At 36.3% G+C, this 19201-nt stretch overlaps 1 protein-coding gene across 8 annotated transcripts in view; it reads left to right on the top strand.

Annotated features, from left to right (window-relative positions):
• spir (spire type actin nucleation factor) overlaps window positions 1–19201 on the top strand; it is a 506323-nt gene that overhangs the window by 338593 nt on the left and 148529 nt on the right. For 5 of the 8 annotated variants that reach the window (XM_067081387.1, XM_067081383.1, XM_067081380.1 and 2 more), the window contains exon 4: window positions 8268–8330. The exons of the other annotated variants lie outside the window; for them this stretch is intronic. In XM_067081387.1, the coding sequence (XP_066937488.1) occupies window positions 8268–8330 (63 nt within the window). The remainder of the gene's footprint in view (window positions 1–8267; window positions 8331–19201) is intronic. 8 annotated transcript variants of the gene reach the window in all.

Here is a 19201-nt window from a genome sequence, read left to right on the forward strand (position 1 = left end):
ATAACCAGAGTTTGGTATGAAGACAGAGTACATCTGTATTACCTTGTGCTACTGGTCACCCCTGTACCGCATCATTGTAGTACATTTTAGTACATTTTAGCACACTGCTAAAAGTAAATGGCTCGACTACGTTGACTACTTTGTACCAGATTTCACGGAGTAAATATTACCTTGTGCTGCTTTCCACAGCTATACCGCATTATTGCAGTATATTTTAGCACAATTTAGTACATTTTAGCATATTTTACCAGACTGCATGGAGTACTGTCAATCCTTCATTTTTGCCAAGCGCTTTTGAGTACCCATTCGGTTAACAGTAGCAGATGGCCAAGATACTAAGCAGCAGCGCTGCAGCTGGGACCAGATGGTGGATGACCTGACTCGCGGCAGGTGGTCCAGGGGGCGGGGGCGGGGGAGTGGGGAGGTGAGATCCTTCATCCCGCAAAGGAAAGGCGGTGGAAGAGCAACCTATTTATAAATGAGTCCTTGACATCGGTGCCCGTGACATTTTTTCGTGGGTTAAGCATGGGCGTAATGTGTGTTTGAGAGAGAGAGAGAGAGAGAGAGAGAGAGAGAGAGCCAACATTTAGGTTTTGGGCTGAACAGATTCATAACACCGGAACTGTACAGTTTCGTTTTCAGACCTCGGTGATTGTTAATTTGTTTGAAATATGCCGTTTCTTTCACATAATTGAGTCGTACATCAAGCAGTTAATCTTCCTCCTCTTCTTCCATGCGATATATATATATATATATATATATATATATATATATATATATATATATATATATACATATATTATATACACATATACATATATATATACAGTATGTACACATGCATACATATATAGCATTTTACCTGAAGCACTGTCAAATGGAAGAGTAAACCGTACAAGTATTGTTTATATTAGCTTGTTTACTAATGATGCTTAATACAGTAACCACAACAGACTCGGTAAGTGAAGTAGGTAATGTATGATAGTGTTATAATGATGCAGCAGTAATAATTAGATTTTTAGTGATTACACACACTGCCAAGAGGCCAGATGCTGGCATTGTAGGCGTATGTTTTCTGTGTGTGTATATATACAGTATATATATATATATATGTGTGTGTGTGTGTGTGTGTGTGTGTGTGCGTGCGCGCGCGCGCGTGCGTTCGTTAGTGTCGATTGGTTTTTATATTATATTTTACTCCATGCTTCAAATTACTTCATGTGAGACTTCCAGCTGTTGTTGCAAATTAATGTTCATTATTATACTGTTAAGTACAGTATTGAACAAAATCGCTCATTTCGAAACAAAAGTTAAAATTCTGATAAATACTTGTTCTGTACGAATATGGAGTTTAAGGGGGATGAATATTTTATCATTTATTTTAATGAAATATTTATTAATAATTGTTAAATGACGGCTGTAACCATAGTTGCATTGTTCGACTTCGGCTCTGTGTTGTCAGGTTTCTCTTTTGAAATCTGTGGATTCTGGGTACATCATTTCTCAAGTTGTAAATAAAAAGGAACAAAAAGACTCTGTCCCTTTTTTGTCATCTAATAAAACTGAAGTATTTGAACTAATTTGTACTGTGGCCTATTCGCGCTGAATCTACTTAAAAGTTTGAATATGTCTAGGAAGCTTCAAATGTTATGCTGGAATTAATGGCATATGAACCTGGCAAGGTAAAATAATATTAGTGAAGATAATATAAGCATTATTTTAGAAGTCAAAGTCAAAATTGCTTATTCCATTAAAAATGGCTATTGCATATATTTCATTACTCATGAAGTGGTTCATCAGACAAAATTACTGAGGAGGAAGATGTGTAGGTTACCAAGTTGAGCATGAAAATGATTTCCAGGTTCTCAGGCTGGAATTCCGGTTCGCCTACTCTACACTGATTAAGTCTCAAAGCCTGGTATAGTCAAACGTTCATCCTTTGCATTTTTTTTTTTTGTATTTTTTAATATATTGATTTTTTTTAATAAGTGAGATCTCTTTTTTCTGTATTTCCCTTTACATTCTCTTACTTCCTAATGAGCTTGGTTTTAAAGTCAATGGCCCCTTTGGACTTGTTCCGTATGGAGAAGTTCATCTGCTGAATAATAATAATAATAATAATAATAATAATAATAATAATAATAATAATAATAATAATAATAATAATAATAATAATAATAAATAGATTCACAGTTTCGTGAAAAACAATCTGTGTAATAAAAATACACAATTATATAGTTAAATATATTACTATGTAAAATAGACTAAAGACTTTCGAACACTTGAACGGTGTTCCTCATCAGTGCTAACGTTAAAATTACACAATAATAATAATAATAATAATAATAATAATAATTATTATTATTATTATTATTATTATTATTTATTATTAATTATTATCTTTATTTTTAAAGGAACCGTCTTCAAATTAAAGGTGCCACCAACCACCACATATAGTTTAATCATACTACCAGATATGTGATCACTGTTGGTCTTACTGTACAGAACATGTCTCGATGAGAATTGAAGGACCAACGTTTATTTTCACAGCTCATTTGCTTACGCTCTCGCGCGCGCGCACTCTTGTGTATGCGAACATGTTTGGGAGAAAGGTTAAAGGTGGTGGGTGTGGTGTTTCCACATCCATAACTTGGTATACATCATCTTTAATGCTTAGGTAAGGAAATGTGAGAAGGGAGGATGATGGGGGAACGTAGATAGGTAGAAGGATGAGGGTTGTGGGAACATAGGTAGAAGGATGAGAGTGTTAGGGGAGCATAGATAGACGGATGAGTGTGTTGGGAACGTAGATAGAAGGATGAGAGTGTTGGGGAACATAGATAGAAGGATGAGAACGTTGGGGAACAGAGATAGAAGGATGAGAGCGTTGGGGGAACATAGCTAGAAGGATGAGAGTGTTGGGAACATAGAAGGATGAGAGTGTTGGGAACGTAGATAGAAGGTTGAGAGCGTTGGGGAACAGAGATAGAAGGATGAGAGCGTTGTGGAACATAGAAAGAAGGATGAGAGTGTTGGGGAACATAGATAGAAGGATGAGAGTGTTGGGGGAACATGGAAGGGTGAGAGTGTTGGGGAACATAGAAAGAAGGATGAGAGTGTTGGGGAACATAAGCAGAAGGACGAGAGTGTTGGGGGAACATAGATGGAAGGGTGAGAGTGTTGGGGGAACACAGAAAGAAGGATGAGAGTGTTGGGGGAACATAAACAGAAGGATGAGAGTGTTGGGGGAACATAGATAGAAGGATGAGAGTGTAGGGGAACACAGATAGAAGGATGAGAGTGTTGGGGGAACATAGACAGAAGGATGAGAGTGTTGGGGGAAGGATGGGGAAGGCATACGGCATTATACTAAGCTTATGGGAGCTGAGGCCGGATATGAGTGATCCATTGTGATGAAGAAACAGGATTGTTATTGTTGTTATTGTTATTGCTGGTGGTGGTGGTGGTGCTGGTGATTAGGGGAAACTGATTAAACATGTTTCCCCTTTGAAGAAACTCCTGCGAAAGGTCGTGAGGTTATGGAAAGCGGCTTGCAATGGTAAACACCGGATTTGTTTCAGTTTTTTTTTTTTTTCTAGCTTGACTCATTCTTATTGTTCTCACCGGTAAGTGGTTTCTCTATACACCTTTTTTTTTTTTTACGTCGGTCTGTCGAGTTTCCGGGGGGTGGGGGAGGGGAAGGTAAGGGATATTGTTTTGAACATCTGGGAGTTAGAAAATCCAAGTTAGCAAAAAAAAAAAAAAAAAAAAAAAAAAAAGTGGAGGTAGGATTCGCATGCAATGTGGAAAGAACTTGAATGTATTAGAAACAAAAACCATTTATTTTTTTTTTCCATTTTGGAAATTCACCTACTGTTTTGGTGGAAGATAATTACCACCAGAATAACGTTGCTGCCCTTGTTGTTCAGTAATTATGATAATTAGTCAATAGCTTTTTTGTATTTCAGATGAGGAAGAGAACGAGTTTTATTACCTTTATATAATGACACTTCGTTTTTCATTTCTTTGGCCTCGGTAATTGTCAGTTTGTTTGGAATTTCCAGTGAGTTTTTGCATAGCTTGAATCATACGTCAAGCAATCAGTCGCCCTCTCTGTATGTGTTGTAACTAAAAACACTCACCGGTATAATGAATATATACATGCAGTGTCCGTATACTGACGAAAATAACAGTAATTTTCTTTGTTGCGCCGTGGCTGTAATAAATGATAATAAATTAGGTATCACTTGAAAGGGAGTTTCGAGAAGTTTTGCTTGGTACAAAAAGAATTATATCTATTTTTTTCAGAAATTTTACTATTTGAACATATCACTTTGGATTAAAAGTATTCAGCTTTCAGTTGACACCAAAATGAATAACGTTCAAAATATTTATAGATAAGCATATTCTTGATGAAAGATTTAGAAGTGTTTTTATATTTTTCCTTACATTTTAGTGAGCAGTAAGAGTCATGAACAACATTAAACGGTAATGAATGAATGGTAATTTATCGTAATTCTCCTTGTGAGAAAAATGTTTTTATAATACTTCCGTTTTAGCGAGTATTTTTGATGCAAAGTTATGGCAATTTTATACCTGGCTAACGTCAACTCGTCATTTCTACCTCTTATTTTTTTTGTTATATTGGGGATACGATGATAAATTACAGCTACTTAGCTGCAAAATGACGTCGAAAATGAGTGTATCATCGTGAAACATATATTTATTTAAAGTTTCAAAGTTATATATAGAAATACTGCTGATCGTCAAAGTGGTCAGTGAGGTTTTATATTATATATATATATATATATATATATATATATATATATATATATATATATATATATATATATATATATAATTTTGCAAAGTGTTCCACTATCTAGTACAAGTAACTGGGTCCATGTATTACTAGAATTGCGTAATGACTGAAACGAGATTACTGAACCAGTTGATCTCGTTTATAAATTCAGAACAGTATATTTTATTTTTATTTTTATATATATTACCCCATGCAAACTGATCTGTCTTTTTCTGTTTACCGTTTATCTGTGTCTGTTCGTGGCTCTTCTCTCTCGACCCGTGTGTGTGTGTTTGTATATATATATGTGTATATATATTTACACAGTGTATAGCAATTAAAAGTTTTCTGTGTTTGATTCTCTGATTATTAATTATCTGTCTACCCTCACATTTTGTATCTTGTGAATTCGTGTGGAATATCTGGATGAATTCCAGTGGTATATATATATATATATATATATATATATATATATATATATATATATATATATATATATATATATATATATATATATATATGTATATATATATATATCACTGGAATTCATCCAGATACTGTCACGAATTCATGTGAAGATGCCACGTATGCACCAAGATTGAGTATGCGTGACTTACTCATATGTTCGGTGGCAGATGACGAGAGTAGTCTGCCCCCGACGGAATGTTAATGGGATGGAAGCGGGATGAGTACCTTACTTGCTTGTTGCAAGGGATTGTAATGGTTGTAAACGGGTTGTAAACGATGGTTACTTCCAAGTGAAAGGGAATTGATGAACGGTGATTATTGTGCTGTTTCCGTCCGTCTTGCTTTTGTTTTTGTTTTTACGTTATATGTATGGGCATATATATATATATATATATATATATATATATATATATATATATATATATATATATATATATATATATTACCTGTATGTATTGTTTATATATACATTTGTTATCTGTTTTTCTTACATTTGTTATCTCTTTCTCTCTCTCTCTCTCTCTCTCTCTCTCTCTCTCTCTCTCTCTCTCTCTCTCTCTCTCTCTCTCTCTCTCTCTCTCTCTCTGGACCTGAGAAACGTTTATATATATATATATATATATATATATATATATATATATATATATATATATATATATATATATATATATATATATATATATATATATATATATATATATATATATATATATATATATATATATATATATATATATATATATATATATATATATATATATATATATATAAAGTGCAGTTTTTAAACCTTGGGAGTTTAGTCAGTATTTTGTCCTTAAGTAAATTTTTATTGCATTTCACTTGTTATTGATTATTATTGTCTACAAAAGTAAATGATATTTTAAATTCCTATGAATTTTATACATTACTCAAAATACCTGTATTTATTTATTTCCTCTCTCTCTCTCTCTCTCTCTCTCTCTCTCTCTCTCTCTCTCTCTCTCTCTCTCTCTCTCTCTCTCTCTGCCCACGCATGAACTTACATGTGACCATATGTAACTAAAGATTTCTTTAAACATTGTAATATAAGTGAAAAATTCATTAAATGCAAATTTACATATTTATGGCCTGATCATTATTATGATGTTCTTGCTGATTGGTCCCTACGGTGTATTGTACATGCGAACAGGTAAAGAAATAAATAAATACATGAATGTATTAATAAATAAACTGGATACATATTTGCTAGAAGTATTAAGTAGTAAATTTTCAAGTACAAAAATGTGAATATTCGGGGTCGGGAGTCAGTATCGGTGAGATTGTGTATATACTTCTCACAGTAAACACAAAAACAGTAAGCACATAAAAAAAGAAAAAAAATAAGAATTAAGAGATTTATTGGTTCCGGGCCAGAAGAGCTTAAATTGCAAACCCCTCAGCAGTATCTGGATGATTAACTGTTATCTAGAATAGGAATTAGGGAAGGATTACTTTGAATAGGGTTTAACCACGGTTGTTATGCTTCCTGCTCCCGATTAAACACCTACAGCATTTGAGAGGATTGTGCAGATAATCTTTCCTTTTCTTGCCGGCAGCCTCTTTTCATTTCCTTCTGCTATCTTCTTTCTTATCTTTGTTAATACCGTACCTTCATTAGCGTTTGGTTTTGTCTGTATGCGTAATTTATGGCTCTGAGATGTGGAGGCATTAATAGACAGTTGCACGAATGATAATGGTACAAGATTATAAGTTTTTATCCTTACGAATTAGTTAATGTAATTAATGTGCTTTTGGCACCGATGCGTAAAGCCTATGTGACGCTAGTTGGTAGTCTCTCTCTCTCTCTCTCTCTCTCTCTCTCTCTCTCTCTCTCTCTCTCTCTCTCTCTCTCTCTCTCTGTATCAACCTTGATCTGTTATATAGGGGATGGGAGTAATTGTTGCCCACTGAGAACCTTTATATCTTGAAATAGTTCAAATGGCTATGACCTTATTTATGCAAGGAACATTTTGACTCAAGTGCCCGAAAGCACTTTAGTTGATTAAATTTTATTGTAATGGGGAAATTTTTTTTTTCATCCCAATAAACTCTCTTTATTTAGGGTGATTTTATTATGCACACCATTTTGTCGGCTGGGTGGTAATTAAAAAAAAAAATGTACTCTCTACTTTAGGGGGCATCATTATGAAACATTTTAGTTTGCGTCAAATCCCTAAGATTTGTAGCAAGTGTCACAAGTTTTTTTTTTTTTTTTTTTTTTTTTTTACCAAGCACTTCTTCCGATATTGTGACCCTCACGGGTGTATAAACTGTCACGATGCAATTTTTAGAATATGGATGGATTATTTTTTTGTTTAAGTACACTTGGATTTTTCATATATTTTTATGGAATTAAGAGGGGAAAAAAGGTATCACTTACAACTTTGCAAACAAGAGTCTGAAATAGTTTTTTTTTATTCAGTTTGAGAAATATTGCCTTACGTCAAGGAGGGATTTTTCCTTGACCCTTTAAATTTGGGGAAATCTATTTTTAATATCAATTGCGTCTCATCCTTGGTTTCTGCGGTTATGTTATGCAGGATTTTTTATACAATTTTGTGATCTGTTGCTTGTATTTTTTGTGTGTGAAAGTGCATAAAAAGTGATTGGCCAAAAAATTGTTTTGTTTATCACACCACTGAGTTTTGTCACGGTTCAGTGGCTGTATGTACATTGATATTAATAACTTTGTAAAATATACTCATTTATGTATATAAACATGTGTAAACTTTGTGTATGTATAATTACACTGATACATATATAAAAATATCTTTATGTGAACTCTGTACATATACATATTTTTGCAGTGTAAGGTTAATGTGATTTTAATCTAACAACATTTACTGACGAATGACCCTCATCTTCTCTTTGCCCCGAATCCCAACCACCAACACCTTTTCACCCCTTTTACATGACGTCACACTCCGCCCTCTTTCTGGGTGTTGGTGCTACCCACCCCACCCCCCTCCCGAAAAAATAGCCCCAGGGACCCCTGCTGGTCGAGTGTCACGCCGAAGATGCGTTTCGCAGCTCAAGCGATCAGGTAGGGTCCCCCCCTCACGAAACTTGAGGGGGGGTGTTTGGGTGGAAAGGAGAAGGAACGAGAAGGGGGGGCGATAGCCCCTCCTCTCATATACCAGACCGTCCAGAGATCGGTAGGACGCATGATCTAGAGTCATAGATTACCTCAAGTGTTGTGAGAATAAATGAAATGGTGTTGCTGTTTTTTATTTAAAAAGAAAAAAAAAAGCATGAATCTCCCCCTTTTTTTTTGTCTTGTGGCCCCCCCTCTCTAGGACGGATGCATTAGTGTACACACTGACTCATCACAGACTTCTTGTATTCGTTCTTCGTTTCTTTTTCCTCTAGTTCTGTGTTAGCGTTAACGTAATGGTATGTCACAATTTTTACATGTGCACTTCCCTTTGTGTCCCTCCTTTTGATATATATATATATATATATATATATATATATATATATATATATATATATATATATATATATATATATATATATGTATGTATGTATAACTGAATCGCGGGGATATGGAACGTGATGAATATATAATTTAAATAAAGACAAAATCGACGAAGGAAAGAAAAACATTGGAGTGGTGAAAGGCCTTTCGACTTATAGTCCTTTACTTAGGCCTTTCGACTTATTTACTTAGCAAGTAAAGGACTAAAAATCGAAAGGCCTTCCAGCACTCCATTGTTTCTCTTTCCTTCGTCGATTTTGTCTTTATTTATATATTCATCACATTCCATATTTTCATGATTGAGTTGTATGTAGTTATATATATATATATATATATATATATATATATATATATATATATATATATATATATATATATATATATATATAGTCGTAGATTCAGATTTACAAATCAAATCACCTCTTCTTATGATTCTCTTCATTTTAATATTATATTAGTCATAACTGGAATCAGTGCCCTTTTTCATATTCTAGACTTCCTAAGACTCAGACTTAGCTGATTATTAGGGAAAAACTCGACATTGTACTGCAAACTAGATTTTGTGACCGAGAGCATGCAATTGTAGGTCTGCATGTACATAAAAGAGTTGCGTACATGAAGTTTTGCATTATTTGCTGTTCTCTCCCTACATAAATGTATGTTGACAGGTCGTGGTCATTTACCCATTCTGTTAATTCCGTTTCATGTCCACTGCTCGTAATGACTCCAACTTTGTGTTCTTTAAATGAGATTGAAAGATGTTTTGAAGCTTGTTTTAAACCTTGGAATGTGTTTTGATTCAGGAAGAATTTTGGACAATGAACTGGCCCGTTGATTTTTGCTCCAGGGATATATTTTGGTAGTATTTTTTTAGTTTTAAATTTTCCTTTGTGCATTTACATAAATATACCTGTGTGTGCATATACCAGAGTATGGACTATGTAAATAATTCGTGTTAGTGTTTTAACGATGGAGATGTTACGCTTTGTTAGTTTTTTTAAATATTCAGTTTTTTGGGAACTCTGAAAACAAAGCTTTGTACTAGGAAGAGTCCCATATAAAGGTTGTCTTTCTAAGAGTCTTCATCATTGCATGATGCTCTCATTTGCAGTTGATATACACGTCGGCTTTGCAGTGTTTTCGCTCTTCATATTTGGTGGATTTCTTCTGGAGAATATCGAAATCAAGAACCCAGAAAATATATATATATATATATATATATATATATATATATATATATATATATATATATATATATAATTAGTGTTTGTGTGCCTGTTTGTTTTATTGCAAAGTTCAGTCCAAAATCACATACAGCCAGAATGATATGCTTACCTATTTAGAATTCATGGAAATAAACTAAATTGGTTGAGACTGGACGCAGTGTATTATTTTTTGTTAATGAATCTATATATCTACCTATGCAGTGTACAGTTGCCAGTGTACACCTCCCTAGTCGAATGCCCGCATATAATGTGTAAGAATGCCCCGTACCCGAGGGGCAGAAAGAGAGATGTTACGAGCATGTCCGAGACGTGTTTTCGCCCCGTTGATGTGCCCCGTGACGCTAATGACCCTTGTCCCTGTCAAGTTTGCAGATCAAGAGGGGCAGCCTCACCTGTCGCCCACCCGTAATCCCAAAGGGCCTTGTTATAAACCCGTTTCGGGAGCGAACTTTGAGCTCGGATTAAGGTTTAAATGGTGGATCCTTTTCTCTCTCTCTCTCTCTCTCTCTCTCTCTCTCTCTCTCTCTCTCTCTCTCTCTCTCTCTCTCTCTCTTTTAGTGATAATGATATCCCCTGCAGTCCTCTCTCTACCTTTCATATGCACGCACAAATACCGATACACACATTTCAGGGACCTTGAAATTTCCTACAATCCCCCTCTCTCTCTCTCTCTCTTTCTCTTAGTGACAGTCTCTCTCTCTCTCTCTCTCTCTCTCTCTCTCTCTCTCTCTCTCTCTCTCTCATTTGGAGTGATAGGTAGAAGTATTCTTTTTTTATTCACAGTACTAGTCCACCTACGTTCTTATTACTCACTTTTGTAAAATGTAATTTGCCCTTTGTTATTTTTGAGATACACTGCGGTGTCAATTATCCTATTTTCTCCTGTGCTGATTTTCTATGATAATCGGTATGTGGTGAATTCCATAAAAAGCCACTGCCCTTGTTTATAGAGCGATAAATTATTTGGAACACGATTTCAAGGAAGGATTCAAAGATCCATCATTAACCTCTCGGGGAATAACTTCTACTACCCAGGTGGCCTCTCATAACCTGATAATATATCCTCAGGGGTAATTCACTCCTACCCCACCTTCCCCTGTCCTTCTCCGGTATCCTACGCCACCCCCCACCAACCCCCTCCCCACTACTCTCGTAAGATTTCTTGCGCTCTCACTCTCTTCATTACGAAATATTCATGTCCCTCTTGTGTGTTCTTTTTGGACATTTATTCATGTCCTTGAGACTAGAACTCTCTCTCTCTCTCTCTCTCTCTCTCTCTCTCTCTCTCTCTCTCTCTCTCTCTCTCTCTCTCTCATTTAGTGGTAGGTAGAAGTATTCTTTTTTATTCACAGTACTAGTCCACCTACGTTCTTATTACTCACTTCTGTAAAATGTAATTTGCCCTTTGTTATTTTTGGACACTGCGGTGTCAATTTCCTATTTTCTCCTGTCTATGATAATCTGTGAATTCCATAAAAAGCCACTGCCCTTGTTTATAGAGCGATAAATTATTTGGAACACGATTTCAAGGAAGGATTCAAGATCCATCATTAACCTCTCGGGAATAACTTCTACTACCCAGGTGGCCTCTCATAACCTGATAATATATCCTCAATCATCACCTTCTATCTCCGGTATCCTACGCCACCCCCACCAACCCCTCCCCACTACTCTTAAATTTCTCTCTCTCTCTGTCCCCTCTTGTGTGTTCTTTTTGGACATTTATTCTCTTGAGACTAGAACCTCTCTCTCTCTCTCTCTCTCTCTCTCTCTCTCTCTCTCTCTCTCTCTCTCTCTGTGTGTGTGTGTGTGTGTGTGTGTTTGGATTTAGTCTGACTGTATTGGAGAGTAAACAATCATCATTTATTTTCCTTTAAACTCTCTCTCTCTCTCTCTCTCTCTCTCTCTCTCTCTCTCTCTCTCTCTCTCTCTCTCTCTCTGTCTGACTGTCTTTCTAAACGTGCTACCATTATTATTGTCGCGTTTTAACATTTTTAATTGATTGCCGTGATTATCTGCGTAAAGCTTCAGTTTAAAAATACTGTATAATAATTTAAAAGTTGTAACTGATATATTTATAATATGTTTTCCTTCCATTTTTAAAGTTGTAAATAATGAAGTTTTTTTCTTTTGGTGACTTTTTAAGGAGGTAAACAATGAATTGTTGTAACTTCCTAAGCAGCTGATGACGACAATTTGGATGCTGTGTCTCTATAAAAAAAATTTCGCCGTATTTTATCTCTCTTCCATTCGTTCTCGAAACTGTGCGTATTTATCGCTTCATTTGCTGCTCATTGACGTTCTTTTGAGTACATGATATGCTATTTATCTATTTATGAAAACGAGTTTTTTTTTTTTTCGGAGAAGGTGAAATCTCCAGGATTTTATTTTTTTCCATTTTTGTTTTTCATTGAGCTTTGGTGAATGCCGAGGTTTTTGGATAACTGTTCGTCGATTTGAAACATGAATAGACTGGGGTCTTTACCCATTCGTCACTAGCTTTTTATATTTGTTTAGGAGGATCGCAGATGCGGTGTCGAACGTAAAATGTAAGTAAATCTCTTCATTTATCGAGTTTACTGCTTTTTTTTTTAGTATGTCATCCTATTGCATTTATGAATGTGGCTGCGATAATGAATTGATTGTGACTATTATTAAATACATATTGGTTATATAGGTAGTTTTCGCATTTTCTATTCATTTAAAATTGAATGAGATGTCAATGAATAATTATAAATTGTGAAATTGTAGCAAGAAATTGCATCCTGTATCTCTGCTGACATCAGTGACGGCAACAACAGTTGAGTTGGTGTCATATGTAAAAAAAAATGTATTTCAGACCTGGGCAATATCTGGCGCGAGTGAGTTGCACAAAAAAAAAAGCATTTTTTCAGGCCTGGGCAATATTTAGCAAGAGTGATTTGCATCCCCCCCCCAAATAAAATTAGCCCTTCAGACCTGGGCAATATCTGGCACGAGTGATTTGCATCCCCCTCCACAATAAAACAGTCCTTCAGACCTGGGCAATATTTAGAACGAGTGATTTGCACCCCCAAATAAAATAGTCCTTCAGACCTGGGCAATATCTGGCGCGAGTGATTTGCATCCCCATTAAATCAGTCCTTCAGACCTGGGCAATATCTGGCGCAAGTGATTTGCATCCCCCGCCCCCCTCATAAAATCAGTCCTTCAGACCTGGGCAATATCTGGCGCAAGTGATTTGCAACCCGCCCATCCCCATAAAATCAGTCCTTCAGACCTGGGCAGTGATTTGACGTCCCCCGATAAAATCAGTCCTTTGCAATATCCCGCGAGTGATTTGCATCCCCCATAAAATCAGTCCTTCAGACCTGGGCAATATCTGGCGCGAGTGATTTGCATCCCCCCATAAAATCAGTCCTTCAGACCTGGGCAATATCTGGCGCGAGTGATTTGCATCCCCCCCTCCCCAATAAAATCAGTCCTTCAGACCTGGGCAATATCTGGCGCGAGTGATTTGCATCCCCCCTCCAATAAAATCAGTTCTTCAGACCTGGGCAATATCTGGCGCGATTGATTTGCATCCCCTATCCAATAAAATCAGTCCTTCAGACCTGGGCAATATCTGGCGCGAGTGATTTGCATCCCCTCTCCCAATAAAATCAGTCCTTCAGACCTGGGCAATATCTGGCGCGAGTGACTTGCATCCCCTCTCCAACAAAAATCAGTCCTTCAGACCTGGGCAATATCTGGCGCGATTGACTTGCATCCCCCTATCCAATAAAATTCAGTCATTCAGACCTGGGCAATATCTGGCGCGAGTGATTTGCATCCCCATCTCCAATAAAATCAGTCCTTCACACCTGGGCAATATCTGGCGCGAGTGATTTGCATCCCCCCCGCCACAATAAAATCAGTCCTTCAGACCTGGGCAATATCTGGCGCGATTGACTTGCATCCCCCTATTCAATAAAATCAGTCCTTCAAACCTGGGCAATATCTGGCGCGAGTGACTTGCATCCCCCTCTCCAATAAAATCAGTCCTTCACACCTGGGCAATATCTGGCGCGAGTGATTTGCATCCCCCCCCGCCACAATAAAATCAGTCCTTCAGACCTGGGCAACATTTAGCACGACTGATTTGCATCCCCCCAAATAAAATTAGTCCTTCAGACCTGGGCAATATCTGGCGAGAGTGATTTGCATCCCCCCTCCCCAATAAAATCAGTCCTTCAGACCTGGGAATATCTGGCACGAGTGATTTGCATCCCCCCCTCCCCAATAAAATCAGTCCTTCAGACCTGGACAATATCTGGCGCGAGTGATTTGCATCACCCCCATAAAACCAGTCCTTCAGACCTGGGCAATATCTGGCGCGAGTGATTTGCATCCCCCCCTCCCCAATAAAACCAGTCCTTCAGACCTGGGCAATATCTGGCGCGAGTGATTTGCATCCCCCCAAATATAATAGTCCTTCAGACCTGGGCAATATCTGGCGCGAGTGATTTGCATCCCCCCTCCCCAATAAAATCAGTCCTTCAGACCTGGGCAATATCTGGCGTGAATGATTTGCATCCCCCCCTCCCCAATAAAATCAGTCCTTCAGACCTGGGCAATATCTGGCGCGAGTGATTTGCATCCCCCCTCCCCAATAAAATCAGTCCTTCAGACCTGGGCAATATCTGGCGCGAGTGATTTGCATCCCCCCCCTCCCCAGTAAAATCAGTCCTTCAGACCTGGGCAATATCTGGCGCGAGTGAGTCGCCCCGCTTTGCTGTCCTGTCATCACAGGCAGATTGATGAGTTGCAAGAGCAGCTTGGAAGGTGTAGTAGGTTTGTCCTGATTAATGGAGTGACGTGGACTCGCGCGTCTGTTTTTTGTGTGTCCTTATAACAGGCGAAGGCTTTGAGGCAGGTAACCCCCAAAAGGGACCATGATTTAGCTGTTCTTTAGTCTTGCGATTGATGCTTTTGATGCTGGGGCTGCTAATCGTCTCCGCATTAATTGGTCTTTGTATAATGGTTTTACTTTGTGATTTATATATATATATATATATATATATATATATATATATATATATATATATATATATGTGTGTTTGTATTTAGCTGGTTATAATTTTTTATGTTTTAATGCCTTGTTTCTTATATGAAACTCCTTTTAAACTTATATAATTTTAGTTTCTTATTTAATTTTATAACGGCGTCAGTTTTAGTAGTAGTAAATCAATCAATCAATCTGAATGCATTTGCTATAAAGCCCAGAAATTTATGTTAGGTTTTAATTGCCAGTTAGTTGTAGTGCAACACAGAACTCTTCGTAAGATTCTTGAAGTTATCCTGTTTAGCAATTTCGGAGTAATACATGTATTTTCAACATGTCTTTTATTTTAGTTAAGTATAATATATATATATATATATATATATATATATATATATATATATATATAGAGAGAGAGAGAGAGAGAGAGAGAGAGAGAGAGAGAGAGAGAGAGAGAGTGTGTATTTGTGAGTGAATGCCTGCCCTTTCTGATTACCATGGGCGCAATGAATTTCCCAGCAGAACGCCATGTGGGCAGCGTAAGTTCGCCAGGAGCCAGACGTGTGTCTTGCATACCAATGGCTGATTGTGCTTGCTGCTGATGACTTTGCTTGCTTGCTTGCTTTTGATCTAGTTAAGTGTGAAGTCGGTGGAATCTTTTTTTATTTATTTATCGCCTCATTCGCGGCTGAGGAGTCAGGGTCGGCATCTTTTAATGATGTGAAAATTTTCTGCATTTTGTATTAATAATAATAATAATAATAATAATAATAATAATAATAATAATAATAATAATAATAATAATAATAGCATGGGTCAATAAAATCTGAATAATAGCAGTGGTGGTGGTCAATACAAGTTCTAAATAAATTTACTTTTACACAGTGGTGGTGTTGAAATAATAATAAATAGTTCTAATATATATTTACTATCATTCATCATCATCATCATCATCATCATCATGTTCACATCTCAGTAATTAAAAGACCATCTACTAGAGGCCAACTGAGCTATCTGTTAAGACCAAATACATCATAATTACAGCCCCTTCTCTCTCTCATTATCTTTCATCGTAGGAAGTATTTAGAGCACAAGGCTATTCTCCCGTTTTCTTAAAAGCCTCTCATTAATGGCTCAGTACTGGCGATTGTACGGTTAGAGAAATTTTTGATAGTAATGGTGAAGGTGCGTTGTACTCTTCTGTCTGGCGCGGGTCGATTCGGTTCCACTCCGCTAAGTAGGTTATTAATAACTATGGTTTAGCTAAGTAGATTGTTAATAACTGTCGATTAGCGTCTTGAAGGCTTTTTTTCCCGATGTTCTTGAGTACTGCTTTGTGCAAGGTTGTTGGTTGCGGAGATGGATTAGGCGTCCGTGGATTGGTCTCTCTCTCTCTCTCTCTCTCTCTCTCTCTCTCTCTATATATATATATATATATATATATTATATATATATATATATATATATGTATGTATGTATGTATATGTATGTATATACAGTATATACATAACTGTCCGTTACTTACTTTGGTGGTATTACTAATTGTGGCTCACAGATTTGACATTGTCATTATATTTTCTCTGCGAATTCTCTAATACTGACAGAGATCCAACCTGAATTTGTCAACCATTTCTGATTCTTTAATATTTTCAAGAATAAACCCTTTACAGTTAAACATTCTTTTAAATTACGTCACTATCACTGGTTATAATTTTTTATGTTTTTAATACAGCGCCTTGTTTCTTATATGAAACTCCTTTTAAACTTATATAATTTTAGTTTCTTATTTAATTTTATAACGGCGTCAGTTTTAGTAGTAGTAAATCAATCAATCAATCTGAATGCATTTGCTATAAAGCCCAGAAATATCACCAATCCAATAATCCTAGTTAATTTATGATCCATTCTCCCATCTACTGCTATCGCTCTCCGTATTTTAACCTGATTACTTCATTCAATTTATCTCATTCTTTCTTCTCAGGTTCCCTGATTAATAGGAGGGTTCCCCTGTGTCACGGTCATTCGATACCGCATTCTCATCGTTCTCTCTCTCTCTCTCTCTCTCTCTCTCTCACTCTCTCACTCTCTCTCTCTCTCTCTCTCTCTCTCTCTCTCTCTCTCTCTCTCTCTCTCTCTCTCTCTCTCTATCTCTCTCTCTATATATATATATATATATATATATATATATATATATATATATATATATATATATATATATATATATATATATATATATATATTTATTTATATTTTTTTCAGACTCTCTCTCTCTCTCTCTCTCTCTCTCTCTCTCTCTCTCTCTCTCTCTCTCTCTCTCTCTCCCCTAGCACTGGTTTTCGAGTAAGTAATTAGCGGTCAGATCTTAGAGGTCAGTATTATCATTACCATACTGACGTAGGGTCTACCTGTTCAGGTGTATCTGTTGTGTTTGTGGAGTGTTTGTCGAGTGGTGACAAGGTTTAGCTGGCTCCTCTTCTCCTCCTGGTGTTTTAAGAATCTTGGTCTTTTTAGTGCGAGTGGAGTCGTTTAATTTGGCTGAGTGAGAGAGCATCATGTTATTTCGAGGAGAATGTGTTGTGACTTCTAGTTAGTACATGCTATTGTTACTGTTTGTTATTTATTATTATTATTATTATTATTATTATTATTATTATTATTATTATTATTATTATTATTAAACCCAATTCATGGAAGCCCACCACAGGGCCATTTTCTTGAAATTATTCTAGAGAAGATGGAATCCATTCATGTGGAACAAACGAACAAAATAAACTAATAAAGTGATAAATAGATAAAAATGCATTAAAATGCAAGGAGAATCTTTTTATTTGGATGAGAGAGAGAGCCATATTATTTCGAGGAGGAGAATGTGTTGTTACCCCTCTAGTTAGACCATGCGATTATTACTTATTATTTTTCACGTTATTTTCATTGTTTCTCTGAAACATTAAAATCATCTCAAGAGTGTTTTGTGGATCTTGGTCAGCCATCATTATTAGGGAAAGTTCTTATAGATGTGAATGCTTTTGGACAGGAAAATGATTGGGCATTTCATTCTTGATCTCAATAATGTCGTTTCTGTTGCAGTAATTTTTCTCTTAAACTTGAAAATCTTCTTAGAGTGCTTTGTAGAACCTAATAATAAGGGTGATTTGGGCAAGCTCAGGAAAGTTCTTCTTATAGGTTTGAATACATTTGGACAGGAAAATGATTGGGCATTTCATTCTTCATTTCATTGGCTCTAAAATACTTTTCGTTGTTTTTGCATTTGAAAATGTATTTTGTGCTTTGAGGTTCAAGGGTTTTGCGTTTTTTTTTTTCTCGTGAATGTTGCTTCTGTCAGTAGTGGTTTATGCTCGTCATTTATAATTTTCCAAAGTGAATGATGATGCATATGTTATTTTCATTAATTCATGAACTTTATGAACAAGCTTCTCTCTCTCTCTCGCTGAAATTCTGGAAATTCATTTTGTGTTTGCAGTGGACCAGAGTGCTATTATTATTATTATTATTATTATTATTGTTGTTGTTATTATTATTATTATTATTATTATTATTATTATTATTATTATTATTAAACAAACCATCCACAGCTCGTAAAGTGCTCTTTGGCACCTTCTTGCATTAGTCAGGTTGTGGTTTTGTTATATTTGTCTTTTTTGTGTAAAATGGTTTTGTCATATTTATGTCTTTATGTGAACCTCAGGCTGACGTGGAAAGTTAATTGGGTCTGTTATAAGTTGTTGTGGTTTTCGTTGTAACTTTAGGTCGCTTCATCATTATATAAAATTTCAGGGAAATTTACTTATTCACTGTCTAGTCAATCGTAGGGGGGCGCTGCCGTCAGTGCACCTCACGCGGTGCGCTACTCTGTGGGCATTACTTAAGGTTCTTTGCAGCGTGCCTTCGGCACCTAGCTGCAACACCTTTCATTCCTTTTTACTGAACCTACACTCATATTCTCTTTCTCCCATTTTACTTTCCACCCTCTTCTAACAATTGAGTTTTTCAGTTGAGAAACATGCCAAGTGCCATTTTTAAAATATAACTAATCGTTAAACCTCAGTGGTTTACATGCCAAGTGCCATTTTTAAAATATAATAAATTAAATTAGAAAATACTTTGGCCCAGGATGGTGCTTGGCATGTTTCTCAACTGATAAAAAATTGTTTCAGTGCGGCTGCGAGGTT

The sequence above is a fragment of the Macrobrachium rosenbergii genome, chromosome 37 (genome assembly GCF_040412425.1).
Source record: "Macrobrachium rosenbergii isolate ZJJX-2024 chromosome 37, ASM4041242v1, whole genome shotgun sequence".
NCBI classification, from domain to species: domain Eukaryota; kingdom Metazoa; phylum Arthropoda; class Malacostraca; order Decapoda; family Palaemonidae; genus Macrobrachium; species Macrobrachium rosenbergii.